The 22,330-nt window shown below is 41.7% G+C and overlaps 1 protein-coding gene across 9 annotated transcripts in view; it reads left to right on the top strand.

The window, feature by feature from the left end:
- The window catches only part of ACACA (acetyl-CoA carboxylase alpha), a 154,236-nt gene that overhangs the window by 25,291 nt on the left and 106,615 nt on the right, over positions 1 to 22,330 (top strand). For all 9 annotated transcript variants that reach the window (XM_068910467.1, XM_068910466.1, XM_068910464.1 and 6 more), the window contains 17 exons: positions 2,698 to 2,830; positions 3,483 to 3,621; positions 4,425 to 4,534; positions 5,004 to 5,085; positions 6,593 to 6,691; positions 7,287 to 7,393; positions 8,193 to 8,303; positions 9,493 to 9,702; positions 10,254 to 10,424; positions 13,540 to 13,701; positions 14,347 to 14,510; positions 15,358 to 15,508; positions 16,055 to 16,158; positions 16,962 to 17,043; positions 18,286 to 18,431; positions 20,127 to 20,277; positions 21,631 to 21,765. In XM_068910467.1, the coding sequence (XP_068766568.1) occupies positions 2,698 to 2,830; positions 3,483 to 3,621; positions 4,425 to 4,534; positions 5,004 to 5,085; positions 6,593 to 6,691; positions 7,287 to 7,393; positions 8,193 to 8,303; positions 9,493 to 9,702; positions 10,254 to 10,424; positions 13,540 to 13,701; positions 14,347 to 14,510; positions 15,358 to 15,508; positions 16,055 to 16,158; positions 16,962 to 17,043; positions 18,286 to 18,431; positions 20,127 to 20,277; positions 21,631 to 21,765 (2,257 nt within the window). The remainder of the gene's footprint in view (positions 1 to 2,697; positions 2,831 to 3,482; positions 3,622 to 4,424; positions 4,535 to 5,003; positions 5,086 to 6,592; positions 6,692 to 7,286; positions 7,394 to 8,192; positions 8,304 to 9,492; positions 9,703 to 10,253; positions 10,425 to 13,539; positions 13,702 to 14,346; positions 14,511 to 15,357; positions 15,509 to 16,054; positions 16,159 to 16,961; positions 17,044 to 18,285; positions 18,432 to 20,126; positions 20,278 to 21,630; positions 21,766 to 22,330) is intronic.

The following is a 22,330-nucleotide window of genomic DNA, read 5'->3' as shown; positions in this document are numbered from 1 at the left end:
ATTCTGACCCTCTTTGAAAGACATGATTTTAGTAGAACTTCAGCCTTACCTACCTCTTTCCTCTCTTTCTTGTCTGTTGGCCCCGTGCTTAAATATCTGGGCTGATATTTTCACAAAGCAGTTAGTAAACCCTTGCTGATAGGGGCACATGTTAAGTACGAAACTGTCTCTCTGAAGTGCAGCTCCCTGGAAGAAGGGAGAGTAGGCGGGAAAAGTACCCACCCACACGTAACTTGTTCTTATGCCCTTCCCTGGACACTGCCTAGCAGCGTTCTTTGGGACAAGTTACTAGGCTGGATAAACTTTGGTCTGACCTGGTACAGACATTCTTTTCCTTTTAAATGTCATAGAATGTCACTGGGAGATGTGCATCTGTCTGGCTTATTTATTTATTGCATTTTTGAAAATCACCATCTTACTCTTGTTTCTCCTGTCTGTTTTACCTTTATTTCTCCCACTCAGCTTTGTGGATGGTTTCAAGGTCTCTCTCCCTATGCTTAGAACAGGTTTTCAGTCAAAATTTGCTTTCCTTGCAAGACTATCATTACTTAGAGCTCTCCATCAGCAAGATCACTTGTCATGGGAATATCTCACGTGTGTGAGATAAAGATTGATGTGTTAATGCAGAGTATGGATCGGAATTTCAAATGCTGCAGCTATGCTTTCTAACTATTCTGGAAGTCTTCACAAAAGCCAGAGTCCTACTTCAGTGGGACCTTACAGCCAAAGTAGGTGGTATGGACAAAGGAGAAGGACTTTATGCTTCATTCTGTGTATGGTAGATAAACATGTCTTTACAGTCTGATCTGGATACTGATCTGGCCTTACCTGAAAGATTACCTTTCCTTTCTAGTGCGGTTCTTGATTGCTTATTACCAGGATTCGGCATATATCTTTTCAAATTCGTTGTGTTGGTTGATCTGAATCAAGATCCTGTTCGTTAATGTGTCCTGCAAAGCGCAGCGTAGTCCTGTTAGTACCATAATCGTTAATAGGAAAGACTAGTAAGAGAAGAGCCTGTTTTTAAACCAGATACTAGCTACAATTCATTCAGGGCTTCTGCATCAGCAAACTTTTTAACCGAACTAGTGGTCTGTGGCATTACTGTACTCCTGATGAACAGTTAAAGAGGGTCTGCATTCCAGCTAGATAAATCCTTATTATATCTGCAGGCTATTTATGAGGGGAACTTGAAGGACAATCTGTGCGTTTCCACTCAGGCTGTTATCAGTTATCTCTACCAGCAGCTCATTCAAGCCAGGCTGCTCCAAACCTCCTTATGGGGCAGTAGACCTAGCAGAGACAGCTCTCGACTATCTCAGCTTGCAGGTTGTGTTTAAAAGCAGACCTCTAGATGTTGTATATGGTTTGCCCTTGGGTTTGTTTCCCTCCCCGCCGCAGCAATTCTGCTCATTTTTTGCCCATCTCATCCCCTTTCCCAGGAAAGTTGCTCAATGGTATCAGCCCTTCAGCAGCTGACCAGGCCAGAGGTTGTGGATGTGTTTCCCATGGATACAGGACAGTGGGCAGGGCACGAGTGGCTAGCGGGCACAGACAAAGCTAGTTACTCAGCTGCTCATATGGCACTGACCCTCCTGGGGTATATACCTCTACAAAGCATTAAGTAATTCTTAAAATACCTTCCTAGTGTTCATTTAGTAATGTCCATAGTCCTACAGAAAGGTTTGGAGCGTTTTCCATCAGTGTGTTTGTGGAAAAAGAGCCTGTTAAGAAAAGCGTGCTAGTTGCAAATAAAAAAAAGCTGGTGAACAATGAGGTGACCTAAAAGGTAAAGTTTCAGTGGCTTTAAAATAAAAAACAATTATTTTTATTGTCCCTGTCACGCTGCACTACAGTAGACACGCAGTATAAAGAGTAGGTCTTTGCTTTTGTATTTTCTTGCGCGTTTCAGCTTTGTAAACGTTAGCAAATCAAATCCTGTATTACTTGCAGAAGCAAGGGTTGATTTGTCCATGTTTTACTTGTGAGGAAGCCCAGGAAAGGGAAGTGACTGTCCCGTTTCCATGCAATCGGGCAGTGGCAGAGCACACAGTTGGCTTTGTCGGACAGAAGACTGGCTTTTGCTGTTTGTAGTAGAAGTAGCATGATGAATCTATCCTCTAACTCTCAGAACTTGTGAAGAAGTGATGTTCATATTAAAGATTGGATAACGGAAAATCCATGGAAAATGCTTTTGAGTAAACAGAGGTAGTAGGGTCTCTTGTTTACAACTGGAGACTTATTGCTGTGATTCTCGCATAGCATTTCCTTGTTTGATCTTAGCAGATTGTCTTACCCAAGCCAGAAAACATTGTTGTCGTTTCGCAGCTTTTCTAGAGGAGTTGAGAGCAATGTGATGGGACGTTGTTAGCTCAGTTGTTCGATGTGGGACAGTAATATAAAGCGAATGCATTTTTTACCTCTTTATATTTCAGCATTACCAGAATTTTTCCAGATAATTGACTTTTGCTCACAATGAGATAACTGAAAGATAGTTAAACAAAACAAAGTCAATCCCTGTAAAAGCTCGGGAGAAGGCCATGGTGGACTGGAGTCAGGGAGTAATCCTGCTTGTCGTCTTGGGCAATGTGGTCAAGGGGAACTTTTTCAAATTATTCATATATGCTGCTCTGTTCACGTTCATCCACTCTGGAGTCAATTAAGTTTGTCTTTTCTGTCTCCCCCACGTTTCCTTAGGCCCAGTATGTCCGGTTTACACCTTGTAAAACAAGGCCGGGACAGGAAGAAAGTTGACCTACAGCGGGATTTCACTGTGGCTTCTCCAGCAGAGTTTGTTACTCGTTTTGGAGGGAATAAAGTTATTGAGAAGGTAAGTTACTGACCTTCCTGACTGTCGCGTGTTGCATTCTTGTTCCCTTCCCTTGAGCTATGGCTTACCTGCAGTATAAGGCTCTACATTGCAGATACCAAAAATAGGAATATTCCTGAACTTGAATGTTGTTGTTCTGCCTCTAATCATTCTCTTTTCATTTTATTGTAAATGTGACAGATAAACATCCCATTATTTTAGCGTGATGTGGCCAGAAAAAAAATCTGAGCGAGCACTTCTGCTGATACAGAAGGATTTGTAAATATAAGAAAAGTAGACTGGACAAAACTAAAAAATATATTAAAAGACTATATAATCATTTAATGGATGAGGTTCTCTCCCTTTCTATGGGTTGGCAGGTATTCATTTCAGGTATAGAAGACGCATAATGAGTGGCCATACCTTTCTAATGTTCCCTTCTGCTCTTTAATCAAAACAAAGCATGTTACATTAAAGTCTTTATGGTCAAGCAAGAGCTGGTTTCTGGATTGATTGATGGGGCATGGAGTGCTCTTGTTGAACTGAAAGTGGGCATAGGAAACCGCAGCCAAAGGAGTCGAAAGAGTCTGCAGAGAAAACAAAATATTTTCATTGTTGTTTAGTGTTGTGCGCCATTTAGGCTCTGTCTCCTCTGTGCTTCTAATATCCTCAGGTCTTGATAGCAAATAATGGGATTGCAGCGGTGAAATGCATGAGATCCATCCGACGCTGGTCCTATGAGATGTTTCGAAATGAGCGGGCGATCAGATTTGTTGTCATGGTGACTCCTGAGGATCTGAAAGCAAATGCAGGTGAGTTATAAAGACTAGCAAAGGTACACGACCCTCTCTTCGCAGAGATCTGTGTGTCCGCAGGGGTGCGAGAAGTTGTCTGTATGTCCACTATGCCATGTACCATTCAGTGGTGCCATGTACCACTGAGATTAAACACTTACATTTGAAATTGAAAAGCATACAAAGCACGAGGCTTCTAGGCTTGATTCCACACACTTGCTTAAAATCTGTAAGCATTTATATACTTTAGCAAGTACTTCCTTTCAGTAGGCTTTTGAGATGACCTGAATTTGCCTTAGATACTGAGTGTTAAGCTCTTGTTCATGCATCATAACTGTTTAAGTTTTTCACTTAGCTGTGAATAGTAATTTTCTGGCCACATGTTCTTCTGGAGCTATAGTAGCCTGGTTATCAGGCAGGAAATGTGAGGCTTGTGATCCCCAATTTGCGTGCAGAGCTGGGAAGTATGTTTCTTGGATATCATTCTGAGTGTCAGTATAACCTTGGCTAAAAGAGGATGATGAGAGAAAAGCAATCTTAAAATGAGAGATAAAATTGAACTGCTTTCCAGGAATATTTGAATAATTTGAGAATAGATATTTCTATAAAGTGCTTTCAGGACAAAAGGCTAACTGTATGCTTTAGATATTTTTTTATGTAGCAAATGTTGTCGGACCATTGTCATGAATTTTTCAGTGCAATGAGAAGGAAAACTTGGATACAGGCTTTAGGATTTGCTCATAGTATAGATTTAGAGAATTTTAGGACAAGTACCATTCAGTAGATTTGCAATCTAAATGCGATCTCCTTTTTGTTTGCAGAGTACATTAAAATGGCAGATCACTATGTCCCAGTTCCAGGAGGACCAAACAACAATAACTATGCAAATGTGGAACTCATTCTTGATATTGCTAAACGGATTCCAGTGCAGGTGAAAAGTGCCAAAGATAATTTTCAAATAAGGAGGTAACACCAGAGAGCCTTATCTCCTTAAATAAGGAGCAGCATTTTGGGAAAAAGATAGGTCAAAGAAATGGAACTCAAAAACCTATACTAGCACCAAAAGGCAATAAATATTAAGATACAGCAGATTTCCCAGCATGAATATTTGCAGGAGGTAGAAGGGTATCCATCACTTTCCTGCCCTTAGCTCCTCTTCAGGAGCTTAACTTTAGTAGTCTTCTTGTGAGTACTTGTCTACAAGATGCAGTACGTTATCTGGCCCACTGAACTAAGCATACCATGTAATACCATGGTCTGGCTGGTCTGGCTTATGAATGCTATGAGGTTGCTTTCTGTTCAGTAGGGAAAAGAAAGACTTGACGTTATCTATATGCTTTATATTTCTTCTTGCTTGTTTTACTAAAACAAAGAGTGAATTATGTTATGTTCTTCTCCAGGCTGTATGGGCTGGCTGGGGCCATGCCTCTGAGAACCCTAAACTACCAGAACTACTCCATAAAAATGGGATTGCTTTCATGGGTGAGAATGCTTACTTCTGACCTTATGCCTAACGCAGCTGAGTCCTTATTTTAAGATAAGTGGTTTTGGATAGAAAGTGGAGAATCTAAAATGGAGCCATGATACATAGTTCAGGAGCGCAAGATTGATGGTATGTTCTTTGCAGTACTCAGAGAATGATAGAACATGCAGCCTGACAAGGTAGTCAGTTTCCATGAATTGAGGCTAACAAAGCTAGGTTAGAATAGACCCAAGGTATTATATAGGATTTTGCTCAATAAGGGCCTGGGCCTGGAAAACAAGTGTGGACAACCTAATCCCATGATTCTAGAGATTGTAAGTAAATGCTGTAGAGCTTTCACTAGCTTCTGTTAGGAAAGAAACACGAACAAAGTCTAACCTAGATGTTGCCAGTGTTTAGACATGCTCGCTTTTTATAGTAGCGTTTTCCACAATTTCTTCTAAGTGATAGTATTTCTCTTCATGGAGAGTAGGCATGGGTAAGGTTTGAACATATGCTGGGAAATAGTCCCTCTGTGGGAGGAGCGACACATTCTCCAACATATCTTTGAATACTGTGAGATACAAAATTAGGAGAGAATTGTGTTAAAGCAGATTGTTTTAAAAGCTGAATGTCCTTATGGTTAATTTAAAGAGGGTTATTGAAAGAGTGGAATTTAAAATGGACAGTACATGAAGCTTGTGGTTTAGTTAACAATACAGTTAACCAAAGGCTGGAGTAGTTCGATATAATAAGTCTCATCTTCTCATGCACATGGATTTGAAGACGGGGTTAAGGTTTTGGACCTATGCTGTGTTTAAAACTAAAGATGGTCCTGGGATAAAAGCCTGACATAGTCTTCATCTTTTGGAGGACGATCATGTCATGTTCTGACTTCCAGTAGGTGTATTTTTCTATAATGACTTGACCTGTAGCTGCAAAAATATTCCGGATTTTTGAAGAGGGGTGAATTTAAAAGCTACATTTTAATTCCAGTGTAAATCTCTTTACCAATCACGTGCTACAGTCTCATGCAAGCCAAATTTCTAGTAAAAGGGTACAGAATTATCATTTCAGTAGAATGAGGTGCATGCACCTAGTACCTGCTACTAGTTCCTGTCATCTCTTTGAGAGCAGACCCAGCTCAAGGAGGAACATATGGACAGATAATGGTGCTTGGGATTTGAGTGTGCCAAGCCCGTTCTTTAACGGGATGGTCAGTTAACAGTCATACAAGCTACTGTGATGTGCCTGCAGTTGCATTGCTGTAGTGTTCATTTGCCTTTTCTTCTCTCTTGCTCAAAAAGTACTCTAGTCTGTCTGTTTTTAGTTTCCTGGCTGATGCAGTTAATGTTCTTGGTTTCAGTTCAGAAATGTTGATTTATACTAGTTGGAGCGTGGCATGTAGCAGCCCTTCGAAGAGCGTTTGTTTATTCCTCTTGCATGGAACCCAAGTCAGACCTGTTGGCATTTCCCTGGAGTTTGATACCTTGCATCTCGTTCGTGAGTTTTTCTTGCTCTTTGCAGGTCCTCCAAGCCAGGCAATGTGGGCTTTAGGAGATAAAATTGCTTCATCAATAGTGGCTCAGACTGCAGGCATCCCAACTCTTCCATGGAGTGGCAGTGGTAAGAAGGAAATTCTCCTTTGTATAAAGATCGTTACATCCTTTTTTTCTTTGACACACCTAGTGTTTAAGAAGCATCTGTGCACAAAAAAGGTCTCCTGTTGGATGTGTCCCTTCTCTTTAGGGATTCAAACTTCCATTGTTCAAGGTTTAGACATAGAGACTAAAATGTTTATGGATATGTCAGGCAAAATTTACATGTCCTTATTATGCTTTTAGTCTAACTGTACAGCAGTAGTACCTGGTATTTCTGTAGTCCCTACTTTTCTGGGATATGGCATCTAGTTTTGGAGCATACAGCCAGTAATCTGCTTCTACAGAAGCTCAATTCAGTTTCAAAAGACGGTAAATAACAACTTGTTTCTCAGAGTTGCACAGGGTAAATGAAGGAGGGTATAGCTGTTGTCGGTTTCCAGAGGAAAATATCTATCCCCCAGAAAACAGAATATCTGTTTACATCCTGCATCCTCTTTTGTAAGTGCTTCCAGACTAGTTCCTCATAGAATTAAGACTGCTCTTTTTCACCAGTGTCTGACATGCGAGTTCTCGCTGTGCCTTGCAGCAGAGTGAGCTAGAAGATACTACTTGCATTTCAGGTCTTCGAGTGGACTGGCAAGAAAATGATCTTCAGAAGCGTATCTTGAACGTTCCTCAGGAACTATATGAAAAAGGTTATGTGAAAGACGTGGATGATGGACTACGGGTAGGTGGCTAGTACTTGGGAGCTATTTAAAGTCCCGCTGCCTGCACACCTCAAGAGAGCTAGGCACTCGATATACTTCTAAAGGGAGTGTGTTCTAGGGCTGGACTGTCTGCCTCACAGAGCTGAATCTTGGAAATTTGAAAGTTATTTTTCACATATCCTCTTTGGGCCCAGCTTGCATGCAGATGTAGGTGAGAGTTAGGGGAAAGAAACAAAATATGGGAACAGAATTGTATTCCATTAAGGACTCTTTTCTGTATCTTGCTTAATGCAGGAAGAAGATATTTTAAATAAAGTTCCATGACCTCACACTTGCTTTCATCTTTTCTTGATTTTTTTTTTTTCTTTGAGGAATGTTTTCTTTGAGGAATAGAATAAGAAATATTCCTGGCGCAATACAGGGTTTGGGAATTTTGCTTTGTGAAGAGGGGAAGGGATGTATGATTTAGCCATGTTTTCCAGCTTAATCTTCTTCTGTGTTATCCCAAAGCATTTATATGAGTTTATAAACTTGATGCATGTGAGGTGCTGATGAAAGATTTGGTGATTACTTCAAGAGGTTAGAGTTCTCCATGGTCAAAAAATCACTGTGGCAGCAGCAAACGTTCCCTGATTTTTCCAACTAGGGGAACCCTCTCAAAATGGAGTATTTGGTCTCTATCCCATACATGTCTAGGCTGCGAAGTAGAAAAAGTCAGAAGAGGTGGAGGACATGGATCAACAGGGAAATGATGATCTCTTCAACTTGTTTCTGCTAACTTTTTGTACGTACCCGTGTTTTTCTGCCCCCCTTCGTCAGGCTGCTGAGGAGGTTGGTTACCCTGTCATGATCAAGGCCTCTGAAGGAGGAGGAGGAAAAGGAATTAGGAAAGTTAACAATGCAGATGACTTCCCCAACCTATTTAGACAGGTAATTTTTCCCGTTCACTTGTGTGTGTTTGTTTTAGATGCTTTAGGGTGGATCTGAGAGCACTGTATGGGAAACATAAGGAGCTGAAAAAGAGTATATTATGTGTCAAGAACTGTCTAGCTGTTCCGAACCATGGGTTCTTACTTTCTTTGCTTTGTATTTTGCTAGGATTTCAGTGCATCTTTATATCCAAAACAGTTGTCAAATGCCAAAATATCATGGGAGATGCTGAATAAAACCAAATTCTGCCATTTTTTCCCCCCCAATAATTGTGGGCATTTGCAATGTAACTAGAGAATGTTGGAGAACGTGAGCCTTCTTTAGTTTATGGATTATGTAGGAAATGTGGGATAATAGAAGCTGCATGGTAATAATACGGGCCCAGGGGAAATATTATGGATGTTCATTCTTTGCAAAATGAGCTTGGGATGATTACAGCTAAGACCGTTGCGTCCAAAAAACAATCTATCCCTTTGTATGAAGTAGTAGTATTGCAGTACTGCTGAGTATGTGTGGGCAAGGTAGCATGGGCTGCATTAGCCCTTCTAGACTTGTTTTCCCTTTGTCTCTGTACTGGAACAAACGATACTGAGGTTCTTCTACCTGCTGCCATCCCTTTGTCATTCCTTAATGATCTCCAAACTACCTACGGAACAAAACAGTTTTATTAGGATGTGACAGATCTGTAGAATATTTGTGGAGTGTATCGTTTCTGGAAAGTTCTTGCTGTGTTTGAATCTCTCTTAGCATGAAGCTCACATAAAACTTGCCTAGATTAATGATTTTTAGCCTTCAATATTATTTCCTGGGAGTAGAATTTAAAAGAGAGATGGGATGGGCTTGCAGCTGTGGCTCAGGAGCAGCCCTCAGCTTTGTAATGCCCTGGATGTTTTATTTTGAGCATGTTGATCACTTCCTCTCTCGTTTTCTCTATAGACTGATATTTTCTAGTCTTCTCAGAATGATGCTTTATTCAATTCAATTTGTTAATGCTTTTTAAGAAGCTTTTTATGGTTCTACTTTTATCTGGGGGGACTAAGCGTATGACTTATAGTCTTGCCTGTACTACCAAACGCTAATGGTTTACTGTTGTAACAGTCTTTTCCAGAAAGATGACTGAGGAAAAGATTTTAGGCTAATGTTAGAATGGGAGAGGAAGTTGGTTTGCGTCATGCTGTCTCTGCTATAGGTTCAAGCCGAAGTCCCAGGTTCACCAATCTTTGTAATGAGACTAGCCAAACAGTCCCGCCACCTGGAGGTGCAGATTCTGGCAGATCAATATGGCAATGCCATCTCGCTCTTCGGCCGGGATTGCTCCGTGCAGCGCAGGCACCAGAAGATTATTGAGGAAGCGCCTGCTTCTATTGCAACTTCTGTGGTGTTTGAGCACATGGAACAGGTGAGTGTGGCTCAGAGAGCTTTCTTTTCCTTGTGAGACTCCAGAAACAGACAGACAAATTTTTTTTTTTTAATGTTGCCACTAATTTTGCATTATTGAATCTTTTGAAAGAGCGATATAGGACTGTGTGTCTTAAATTACTTTATGCAGGCAGATTCTGACATATCCAAAACTGATTCAGTCCACCATGTGCTGATAAAAAACTATAGAGCTTTGTTCAAAGATATTTACCTTTAAAAACAGGAGGGAAATGTGTTTTAAATGTGTACGGTCATATTTCCAGCAACCTGCAGGAGTTGTATGCATTTTCTAATGCTTAGTATTGTAAATATTTACTTCAAACCCTGCCTTCTATAGTATAAGGGAAATAACACAAAAAACAAAACTCCTGCTGTATGCTTTTCTTCGAGCAGTTCTCCTTGTGCCTGTTGCAACCTTTTGGCTGCTTCAGAATGCCAACGAAAGTCTGACGTGGGTGATGTGGACGAATAGAGCATAGGTAACTGTCCGTGGGTCCTGGAAATGGAATGCTCTTTTGTCCTGTATCCTAGTGTGCGGTGAAGCTTGCCAAAATGGTGGGATATGTGAGTGCGGGCACTGTGGAATACCTGTACAGCCAGGATGGCAGTTTCTACTTTCTGGAGTTGAATCCCCGACTGCAAGTGGAGCACCCCTGCACAGAGATGGTAGCTGATGTTAATCTGCCTGCAGCACAGCTCCAGGTGAGTTGGGACCCGGACCCTGTGCTTCTGGAGGCTTTCAGCGGCACTCAAAACATGGGATGTTCTTGAGGTCTGAGCATGAAAAACCTGTTCTGCTGAAGCCTTAGTAAAAGAGGGGGCTGGACTCTTGTCTGAGTCACTGCTAGGGTTCAGTGTTAAAACAGGATCATGTGCTAGCATTATGCAGATGACTAGATGTAGGTACTGATAGGGGAGGGAACGTAAAGAGAGTATTAGAGAGCTTTACTAAATATGATCTATGTACTCACTTGCGGCTGGGTAATAAATTTTTGTGTCTGCTAGTATAACTCCTCCACACTTCCCCTCCACAAAAAAACCCCCAATAACTAAAAGAGCTTTTCAGGTATTTCCCAGCTTGGGATTCATTTTCTGTGGCTGGAGTGAAGCCTGTGTTCCAAGCTATTCTACCCTTCCGTTATGATTGTTTCACTCACTCACAGTTCTGCCCTGTGGCTCCTCCTGATTTGGAAGGCAAAGAGAGGTTGTTCTCCAGTTGTTCCTCCTAGGTCATTCAAGGAGAGCTTTACTTAAAGGGAGGGTGAAGGCAAGCAGTAGAGAAATAAAATGGGAGGCAGGAAAACTGAGTTAGGAGAAGGTTTTATGTAAAAAGCCTGTCTCAACAAGCTTTGGCTGTGAGTAGTTCATCTTTAAGCTCTGAAATCCTTTTGTGAAAGGAGTTGGCTTCTGAGATTAGCAGAGCAATCAAATACCGCCAGGTTTAAGCAGCGTATCGCCCGCTCCGGTGCCTCCAAGGGAGAATGGTTTATTCCCAGAGTTTCCAATGACAAAGGGGGGAAGAAAGAACAGACCTTATTTTATTTTATTATTTTTATTTTTTAAAAATCTTTCAGCAAGTATGCCAGTTGCTTCAAGTTCAGGAGAGTGACTTTGATCTTTTTAGTTTTGATTTGCAGTTCTTGACTTCCAAGGCAATTACTTCAACCTTTCCAACCCCTCACACGTAGCAGATGCTTCTTCTTCCTGGCTGAGGTTCCTGACCTTTAATCTTTCTACAACATAGGTTTTGTGCCTAATAATTAGGTATTTGATTAGATGTCTTGATTTTTTTTTTTTTTTTTGCCTTGTTTCAGGGGAGATGATCATAGTGAGTGACAGTCATAGTTTATATGAACCAGCAGTTTTTTTTGTTGCTGTTCTGATCCTAAAAATAAGGAAATCCTTCACAGGCTCTGTAGAAAGGGTTTATTATATGTGCTGTGGCTCCATCTGTCCCTTGTATTTCCCCCCAAACCCACTGTATGCTGCCATTGCATCTCCCTCAGCCCTCAACCTTTTCCATCCAAGATTGAATGCCTCAGTCCTCTTCCCTCCTCTCTAGTTCTCTATCTTACACCACGGTGTACGGAGACTCGGGGTGCTTTTCTGTTGCTATGTTCCCTACTTTGTCTCAGCCCTCCCCTTCTTACCCTCTTGCTTGCTTTCTCCTATTCTTTCTTCTTCCTGGTATTCACGTTTTGAAGTTTATTGGGTAGACAGTAGAGGAAACAAAACGTTTACCTGGAACGTCTTGCAGGCTGTTCTTGGCTAACAGTGAGTTACAAGAGTGTTTGAAACTGGTAGCTCTGCTAACCTAACTTTTACCTTCCCCTTTCTGCTTTTGAATTTCTGCCCCTGATAACCCTGCCTTTTCTGAAACTGCAAGATGTTTCTGTGCAGTGAGGAGACCAAGAAATGCCATCAAATTGAGTCTGGTGCCCTATAAACTCTATTGTACGTGATTCCTCTTCACTGTCCCCAAAGCACAGGGTTCACAGGAACCAAGTTGCATCAGAGTCTCCATAAGAAAAAATCCAAATTATGGTAGGCCTTATCCTGCTGGGTATTGCCCGGGAAACGTAGCTGCTTGCTCTTTCATAGTGCAGTTCATCAGCCGTCACTGTACTTCATGCAGCTGTGGCTGAATTCACTATGTTGACTTGACAGAAATCTCATGAATGGTGAAATTGTTTTCTTGCTAAACCTTTGGAGCAATTTGCTTTGGGTTTGGAAAGGCACTGCTTTCTCAGTTCTGCCACCCAAGACTGTCAAAAGATATTACCGTTCAATAATGAGCAACTTTCAACGCCTACTTGAAGAGTACGTGTTCCCTTAGGAGCTTGTAAGCTTGAACAGTGAGATGTTTTCAGGCCGTAAGTGCTCTGGCATACAGCTCCCTCTGCCTGGCAGGTGTATCATGATTTCTCCTACTCTAGAGATCCCCAGTCCAATTGCTAACAGTCAAGACTATAGTCACCTTATTTCAGCACACAGGAGGAGCAAGATCATCTTTGTTTTGTCGGGTGGCTATGTGACTTTGGACTGAGTGTGATCTCATCAGATTATGCCAGTAGCTCTGTGTCTGTATGTGTCAGGCATCCGGAGTTTTGTAGCTGATCAGATGCTTTCCTCATTGGGCGCTGTTCTTCTACATTGCAGTTGCTAGATAGGATCTCATAGAAGGGTGCATTGATACTGTAACCAGTTTGGTCTTTCTTTTACCTGAGCATCCCTTCAGTGTCCGACTAATAGTCAGCTGAAGAAAATGGCTGAGCTAAAGTTCACCCTTTCTGAACTGTAGCGGTTTAAAAAAAAAAAAAATTCTCAGCTACTGAACAGAGTTACAATTAGGACTTTATCCCATAAGGATACAGTTAGCAGCCAATTCTGCAAGTTACCTGCTCTGCAATTCATGGTTGTGAAATTCCACAAAGGTCTCCTACCACCAGTTAAGGGCCTTCTGTATCACTAGGACCTTGGTATATTTTTAACAGGTTTAATGCGTGCCCTGCCTCAGCTGACCTAACATTAGCCAGCCTTCTCTGAAGGCTTATAATCAGGCAGTGGAAAATACTAGCAGAAAGGCTTGAGGTGGATATTACACTCATTTCAGCTGGCCTGAGTAATATGAATGTTCAAAAATGTGTCAATAGAAAAAGCTCACATAAGAAAACAGGCATACCTTTTAGCTAGACTAGAACTGCAGCATCACCTTCTATGGGGAACTGGTGGAATTAATCCTTCAAGGAAGATGTATCCTCTGTGAGGAGAGCAACTTAACTAACAGTGGTTAATTTTTTTTTTTTCCTTTCTCTAGATTGCTATGGGGATTCCCCTCCATAGGATCAAGGATATCCGAATGATGTACGGTGTTTCTCCATGGGGAGATGTACCTATTGATTTTGAGAATTCGGCCCATGTACCCTGTCCACGTGGCCATGTCATTGCAGCACGTATCACCAGTGAGAATCCTGATGAGGTAAGTGTTTTAAATTCTGTAGTTCTTCATTACACTCTGATAATTCCAAGCCTTACTCCTAGGTTCAGCCCTTGCTGCTGATCCTGAAAAGTTTGGCAGCAGACTTAAGATTCCTCCTTTATCTCACTTACTTGGCTGATCTGTACGCTATGGTTAGAGACAAGGAGCAGATACACTGACACAGGCATATCGTACAGTGTCTATGACCAGCATTCCTTTGCCTCCCCACCTTCTCTGGATGTAATAGCTTGTGACTGTGCCACAGGATTATGAATTTTTTCTGTTGTGAGTTGGTTGTCCCCCTTACACGCTCTCATGATTAGCTGCTGAGATGTTAGTGACCTCACGAAAGCTGAGGGCTTCAGTTTCCTGTAGTTTCTAAACTACAACAATTCCTACGTTATTGTATTTCTTAGACCTGTGCTGGTGCTTTGGCACTGAATGCCTTGCATTATTATCTCCTGCAGTATAGAGTTTTTCCTTGCCTATCTCCAGGCTGAGCTTGTACCAAGTTGAATTTAGCTAATATATATCATGTTGCAGCACAAAGAGGTGCTTTAACTTTCACAGCTCCAATTACTTCCCTAATTCTGAATTATTTACTTTTCCTTTAAGATGTATAGAAATGTCTATCTGTCTTTACAGGGATTTAAGCCCAGTTCTGGTACAGTCCAAGAACTGAATTTCCGCAGCAATAAGAATGTCTGGGGCTATTTCAGTGTTGCTGCTGCAGGTGGGCTTCATGAATTTGCTGATTCTCAGTTTGGTCACTGCTTTTCTTGGGGAGAGAATCGAGAGGAAGCCATCTCGTAAGTAGTCAGAAAACTGCTAGAACTATGGAAATTGCTTGCTTTGGTCCTCTTTGGTCCAAAGCACCATAGATAAAACCAGACTCCTTACTTCTACAGGAGTTTTAAGAGAAGTCTCCCTTTAAGAGAAGTCTCCCACATCATGGCCAGGCTTCTCATTCTGTCTTGTCTAAGCAGTTCCAGTGTTGCACATATATTTCTACCTTTTTTTTTTTTTTTTAAAAACTTGTCTTTATTTTTTTTTTCTTTTCTCTTTCATCACTGCCTTGTATGCCTGCTGCTTGGGTATGATAAAGCTACTCTTGCATTGAAATTCTTCTTTGAAAACTTTCATGTGGAAGGCTTCTAACAGGAACAGCGTTGATAACTTGATATGCCAATGCTTTATACATAACCGAGCTGTCCTCATGTGGTGTGGAATGTTATAGAGTCAGATAATAAGACAGGACTGTCTCAACTGTTGTCTGTGCGTTTCTTCATGCGGAACCTTTCATCTGCTGTGTGCTGGATGGGATGGAGACTATGTCTGTCTTTGTTCTGTTTACATCTGCATATGCATGCGATAGGCACTTAGATATGATGGTAATATTGGGAGCTCCTGATCTCATAGCTGGTGCTGGCTGACTTTTTCTGGTTCATCCCAGGAGCACATTGAAAAAAACCAATATTCTTTCATTCCTAAGTGAGTTATATATGATCTTGCTCCAGTGCATATGCTCGTCTACTATTACCCTCAGGCTATTTTTTCCAGAGGGGACTGTCTCATGAGGAACTATCTGGACTTACCAGGTTGCATGTTACTGTTAGCGTAGGACAAAAAATAGATTTTTTTTTTTTTGTCTTTCAGAAACATGGTGGTGGCTTTGAAGGAGCTGTCTATTCGAGGGGATTTCCGAACCACTGTTGAGTACTTGATTAAACTGTTGGAAACGGAAAGCTTCCAGCAGAACCGCATTGACACTGGCTGGTTGGATCGGCTCATTGCTGAGAAAGTGCAGGTGCAGCTTCTTGCTTTACAGGACTGCAAATTGGAGAGATTGAGTGGGTGGGGAGGAAAGCTTGGTGCTTTCTGGTTGCTAGAGGACACGGGTTTAGGAGTGGTTAATTTCCCCTTATCACTTGGAAAGGAAATATTTTCATTGGGCTTGATTCTGGTTATATCAAAATCTCTGGTCACCATTTTTCAGAGGAAAGTGGTCTTAAAGCTGGTCATAAAAGCACTTTAGTGTAAATGAGAGTTGAGGCTAGTATTTTTGGCTTGCAGTTTGGGACAGGTGATGGTGAAATGTATTCCAGGATTTGGTCCTGGGAGTTAAAAAAAAATTAAAGTGTATTTCTTTTAAGTATTTGCAGAGGTGATCGTTTCTGTATAGTGTTTGCATGGATGCTACAGCAGTTTATCTTTAAAGATAGAGATTTGCCTTGAGCCAGGAATAGAACTGAGACTGAATCTTCAAGTGCACGTCCGTATCGTACTGGAGCTGAAGGAGATGTAATTGTGAGAATGATTAAGGTGTTCCCTTACTCTTACTCTTTCTTTCTAGGCGGAAAGGCCAGATACCATCCTCGGAGTGGTGTGTGGGGCTCTGCATGTGGCTGACGTTAGCTTCCGAAACAGTGTCTCCAACTTCCTGCACTCTTTGGAAAGGTAAAATTGCAAGCTGGTCTGTCAGATGGTTGACAAGCAGATGGTAATCTGATTTTGTTCTCCAAGTTTTGTTCAAATGCAGCACAATCCAGGAACGTATGGAGCTAGCCAGTATCAGCTGACTGTTCTCTGGATCCAGGAAGCTGTTTAGCTACTGGCCCAGGAAAACTGGCAGACATGTCCCCAAAGTATGCCCTACTGTTTGCACAGATTGGTTTGATCACTGGCAGTTTTGGCAGAAGCTCCAAGAAATGGCCCAGAAATGTGAAGTTCATTCTCTCTCTCTCTCTCTCTCTCATAATTTTCCAAACTGGATATTTTCCGTTAATACTTAGGAAATCCCCTTGCATTCCTGCTGGCCGTGAGGAAACGGTTCATAACGCTCAGACAGGCTAAACCTGGTATGATCCAGGCAAGTTCATTGTTAACTGAGCTCTTCCCCTCACTGTCCTGTAGGTGAGCCCATACTGTAAATGGGGTTGTAGAGGGAAAAGCTGCTTTATCCCTATTTTAAGTCATGCAACAAGTTCTGTAACTTGGGCTGCGAGATTCTTTTGCAGAATCTTTTGCAGAGGGAAAGTGGGTGCATAGAGGAGAGGGGATAGCAGGTCTATGTGGATGGAGACAAGCTGGCTTTATCAAAATGACACATACCTCTCCGAAGGAGAGAGGGTTTATGGGCCTGCTCCATCTATCTGCTAGTGGTTTCCAGATTCTTGCAAGTATCTTCAAACCTCCTCTGGCCCCCAATGGCCATTTGGTGGCTTCTGGAAAACAAGTTTTGTTCTATATTTCTTTTTTAGGGGCCAAGTCCTGCCTGCTCATACCCTGCTAAATACTGTGGACGTGGAACTCATCTATGAAGGACGGAAGTACGTGCTGAAGGTACGATGTGTAGTGTGGAAACCCATCCTCTTCCCACTGCTGGTTGGAAATGCTTGTTTGCGTGCTGTTCTGGCTTAATCGTTGTAATAGATGTAATTAATGGAATTTAAACTCTGTGCAGGGTTTTTTCTCTGTGTTTGAGGGGTTGAGAAATGCAGCTGTGATCTCACTTAGGATGATACGCCATCACATCTTTTATTGCAATATCTCTGTGTATCTCTGTAAAATTTTTAATCTTCCAGGGCCAAGAACTACTCTGTAGATGATTTTAAAAAAAAAAACTTTATTATAGGCAAAGACTACTGCCTGTTAATTGCCTGAAATTTTCTGTCAATGCTACTGAATGTGTGAATCTACTATGTTGACTGGTCTAGCCCAATGTCGTCAGCATGACAGAATTTGTAGCGATTTTTCCTTTTAGCTTTACTTTTCATTACTACATGCAAAAAAAATGTTAGAAATATTGCTTAAAGGTTGCAAAATCAAGCATACGAAAGTTAGGAAATATTAGACTTAAATGTTGCCTGTGCAATCTTAATTGTCTTCCTTTAAGCAAATTTATTATGATGAAGTTTAAATGACATGATCATATACTGTGTTTTGCAGCTGTAAGTTCTCTGCACTTCTGCGTGTTATATTCCACTTTATCTTGACATCCCTTCGATGAGGAATAGAGAGGCAATGAACACGGGATTAAAAGTGTGCTTTAAGTGACTTAACTTCAGAAGAGATCTCTGTGGCAGAGACCTTGATAGGCTCCATTTCTTCAGGGAAAACTTTAGCTGCTTTCTCTGTGAGACAATCTCTCTTTTTTTTTCATACGATCTCCTTCATTCTGCATTTTTTTTACTGCTGCAGGAGATGATGCAGAAATTCAGAGATGAGCACTTCCTTCAGTACACAGCTGTGATTTGTATCCTGATCAGGGTGAAGAAGTGGTATATGGTTGTGTGATCAAACCTGTACTATTAATACATAAATATGAGAGAACTTAATCAAAGTTCATGGACAGCCTTAGTTCTGGCATCTCTTGACTTGCTAAATGCTTGGTTCTGCAATCCCAAGTTTTTTTTTTTAAAACTTTTTTTTTTCTATCCAAGATGAAAACAAATGGCTCATCTCCTGTCCCTTTAGTTATTACTGTTGCAGGGATTGGAGAACTATCTGTGTGTTACAGCAGCCAAGGTAGTATCAATGTCATGTTTCCTTTTTATGACGCCTCCCATTCTTGTGGATCTGCAGGTGACCCGGCAGTCTCCCAATTCCTATGTGGTCATCATGAACAGCTCCTGTGTGGAAGTTGATGTGCACCGTCTGAGTGATGGGGGACTGCTTCTGTCTTATGATGGCAGCAGCTATACTACCTACATGAAAGAAGAAGTGGACAGGTAGCAACCTGAAAAGACTTACATACATGTGTCTCATACATGACGTGTGCTTGTAACTTTATGATTCCCAAAGATGACCTGAGGAAATAATTCTCTCCTAGGAAAAGGTTACTAGATGTGTCATTACAGATGAGTTTGAAGGGAGAAGTTGCCTTCGTCTAAAGAACAAATGCTGCTGCTGCTGCTAGAAGAGAGATCTGAACATGTACCAATGGGGAGTTAATGTTTTCCTTCTGGCTCTCTAAAAGTGCCATTTTGGATTATATCTGTTCACCTATAAAAGGGACCTACTATTCTGTTGACCATTCAGCTGGTCAGATTGATTTTTCAGGTCGCTTAGGTGAGCTGTAGTCTAGATTCCCGTTTCTCTTGACTTTGGTCTTTGGATTGACTTGCAATCTCTGTAAAAATGTGTGAAGTCATTGTTGCTTCCGTGACCCTAAGCTGGGCAATTTGAAAGTTGTTGATGGAGACCTTGGTCCTCTGAGGTTTCATTACTGCTTACGGGATGCTGAGTGCTTGACTTGGTGGGATGAAACGCATGAAAATGAAAACCAGAATATGTATTTACTGAGGCTGATGGGTAGCTCTTAACTATGTTGTAATTTCAAGAGTTCTTTTAAAGGAGAAAACCTTGAAAAGCCCAAGGCAGTTTCATCCTAATGGACTAAGGCAGGTTGCAAAATTTTATGCAAAGTTTGACTTGAGATGTTAAAATGTTTCCTGGTTTATCTACTTAGATTGAATTAACTTTTCCAAGGGAGTCTAGAATGGTAGGTACCTTTTGAGATTATTTTTAAGTGTGCCATCATAGCATAGTGATACCATAACCATTTCTGTAAAATGATGACTTACATGGGGACTAACCCATCCAGGGACCTCAGACTGAGGTCTAGCTCCACTAGCAAGTGAACAGGTCAAGAAAGGACTTTGAGTCCTTTCCTGCCCAATGTAGGCAGAGCTGTTCCTAAGCCATTCCTGTTAGATATTTTCCAACTTACTCTTAAAACCTGAACAGCTTTAAAATCTTTGTAACTCCACAGCCTTCCTAGAAACAGACACGAGATTTATTATTCCCTCAAAATGTCAGTAAATCTCCAGCTACTGGAATTTAAATGACTTTTCCCCCTCTGCTGCGTGTTTTCTGTGCCGAATGTGGCAAATCTGGTCAGGAGCTCAAAAAGAGCTTTGGGAACTTACTGTGTTGGAAGATGCTATAAAATCTCAACCTCTTAGTGAACCGCATAGGTGCGTCTTGCTGTTTTCAGCTTTGCTCTGCAAACATGAGGATTTTGCATGAGGTAGGCAGTTTTGTGAATGTGTTTTGCATGTGTGCGTGTGTATGCTATGTATGGCAAGTGCAATCTCCATTAACATCAGTTTTTGTTTGTATGAAATCTTGAAACCTCATTGTTGTTGGTTCCAACACTGTGTGGTGTCTGTTGGTTGAGAAGAAGCACAAAAGTAGCATACATACAAAGTTGTTGAGGGTTATTCCGCCTGGTTCCTTATCCCTAACTTCTGTAGTCCTGTTTTGATGTGGTTAATCTGAATTTTCATATGCAGGTCCATACCATTCAGCTCAGAAGAGCTGGTTGTGGTGTTTTCCTTTTGAAGTGGAATAGGGCAAGAGAATGGATTTTTCTCCTTTCCGTGCGGAATTTTGTTGTAGTGATTTGTCCTGTTCTTTCCTAGGTATCGCATCACTATAGGTAACAAGACCTGTGTGTTTGAAAAGGAGAATGATCCCTCTATACTGCGCTCACCTTCAGCTGGGAAGCTTATCCAGTATGTTGTGGAGGATGGGGGACATGTGTTTGCAGGCCAGTGCTTTGCAGAAATAGAGGTAAGAGAGTCTCAAAGGACTGAGTTGGCTGCAGATGCTGAATCTGCCCAGGAACAAAGCTGGAGAGAAAAAAAAAAGTTGAAGTGCTTTGGAACTGGGAATTGAGAGTGTGGAATAACTCACAATATTTCCTTTCTAACTCCCACATGTGGTTTTTATATGGACTCATCGGGAATCAGCAGTCAGCGACTGGGTGGGAGAGGAGAGATTACTTAACAGCTGAGTTAGTGACTGTAGCAAGTGATAAGCAAAACTTTCAGCAGTGGGACAGTGGTGACCATCTTACTGCAACAGATAGCAAAGAAGAGTGGGATCCACGTGTACTGTGTCTTTCAGCTATGATGGAAAAGGCCTTCTATCTGTAGACCATTGCTTGGCGCTAACACAGAGACTCAGGAGCAGAGTTACGTGCTAGAGTTGAGTAACAAATTAAGACTTCTCTGACTACTTTATTGTTTATCAGGTTAATCAGATGAGTTAAGCTGGAAATAAGCATCACTCCTCGTTTCTCCCTTGGAAGTTACTTAACTCTTAGAGAGGAGGAGGAGGAGAATGAGCAATTTCTGTAACACTATGAGGAAAGCATGAGGGGTTGTGTAGGAGTGCAAGGCTCAAAACATATTTGAGGGAGGAGAGGGTGTGTTGGAAGAGGGGCAATTAAACCAGCTGGGAAGAGTGTGTAGGAGAAAAATACCAAACCAGAGGTCCAGATATTTTATGTAAATGCTTTTACACTATAACAGAGCTATGGCTAAGTAAGAACCACCTACTCAATTACAGTGTTCCCAATTGTGCTGTATGTTACAGCGATGATAAAACTAGACTGCTTCCCCCCAAACTCAACCCTTCTGCTCCAAAGGCAAGAGCTTCCATCTTTGAACTAAGGAAGCATCCCTATTTGTGAACAGCAGTCTGAGACTTGTGGCCTCTAGAAGGTAAACCAAATTCCCTCCACTAAAAGCTAGTGTGTCGCTGTATTTTTGTGAGCGGCTCTCCCACTTCTAGCCCTTTGGCTGCAGCAGCTGCAGCAATAAATTGTGTCTGCTTTGTTGATTGTGTTGAATGTGGGACCTTCATGTGTACTTGTGTGTCCAAGCAGTATAGAACAGGTGACTTTCCTGAGGATGGCCTCCTGCTGTGCTAATTTTCTGGCCTAGTAGTTTGTTCTGCCATTCACTTTAGTGTGTGGGGTTTCATTCCCAGCGTAAGTGTGTGCTTTTAAGCCTCTGAGGAAGCCTGAATGCAAAAGGTGCTCATCCAGGTCTGTGGTAGGGTATCAGCTGCTAACTCATAAAGCTAGAACCATTTGGGGAACACGAAAGCTGCACGTGTAACCTGTTTCCCTTCCTGCAGGTGATGAAGATGGTGATGACGTTAACAGCAGGAGAGTCGGGCTGCATCCATTATGTCAAACGCCCTGGAGCAGTGCTGGATCCAGGCTGTGTCATTGCCAAGCTCCAACTGGATGATCCCAGCAGGGTTCAGCAGGTAAGAAGTTGCAGGAAGGGCCGATGTTAGATCGGGAGTGATGCTGAGAGTGGTGCAAGATGGTCAAAGTTGTTGGATCAATTTCAGATTTGTGCTGGAATTGTTGCTTTACCGCTTATTTGTTTTGGAGGGGGACTGCAAGGATGTCTTTTTCTCTGATTGACTGATAGACTAAGTTTGTGTACCATTCTTGTTCCCTTCTCACCTCAGTAATGTTATGGGTGCATGGCTCTCTAGATAGGATATTAGCAGTTGGCCAGATCTTTCTGTTTTATTCCAGTGTATGTTTCTTTTACTTCCATGACTTCTTTTCATCATGGATTTTTCTTTGCTTAAGTGATCCTCTCCTGGAGGATAGGAATAGATATCTTAGCTCCAAGAGCGTCAGGAGTGTCAGGCACTGTGGAAGCTATTGTAGCAAATCTGGAGAGAGAAGGAAAAAAAAAGGCTAGGACATGGATCTCTTTTAAGGTGAAAGGCAAACAGCTATATTCCATTAGGGATGGTAGACTGAGGTGTAGCTGGTGGTGGTAGAAAGCAATCTGTTCTTCTAGTGAAAGGCATG

Source organism: Struthio camelus, chromosome 16, assembly GCF_040807025.1.
Source record: "Struthio camelus isolate bStrCam1 chromosome 16, bStrCam1.hap1, whole genome shotgun sequence".
Classification (NCBI taxonomy): Eukaryota; Metazoa; Chordata; class Aves; order Struthioniformes; family Struthionidae; genus Struthio; species Struthio camelus.
The sequence above is the reverse complement of the archived record's forward strand: the minus strand, read 5'-3'. Positions and strand labels throughout refer to the sequence as shown.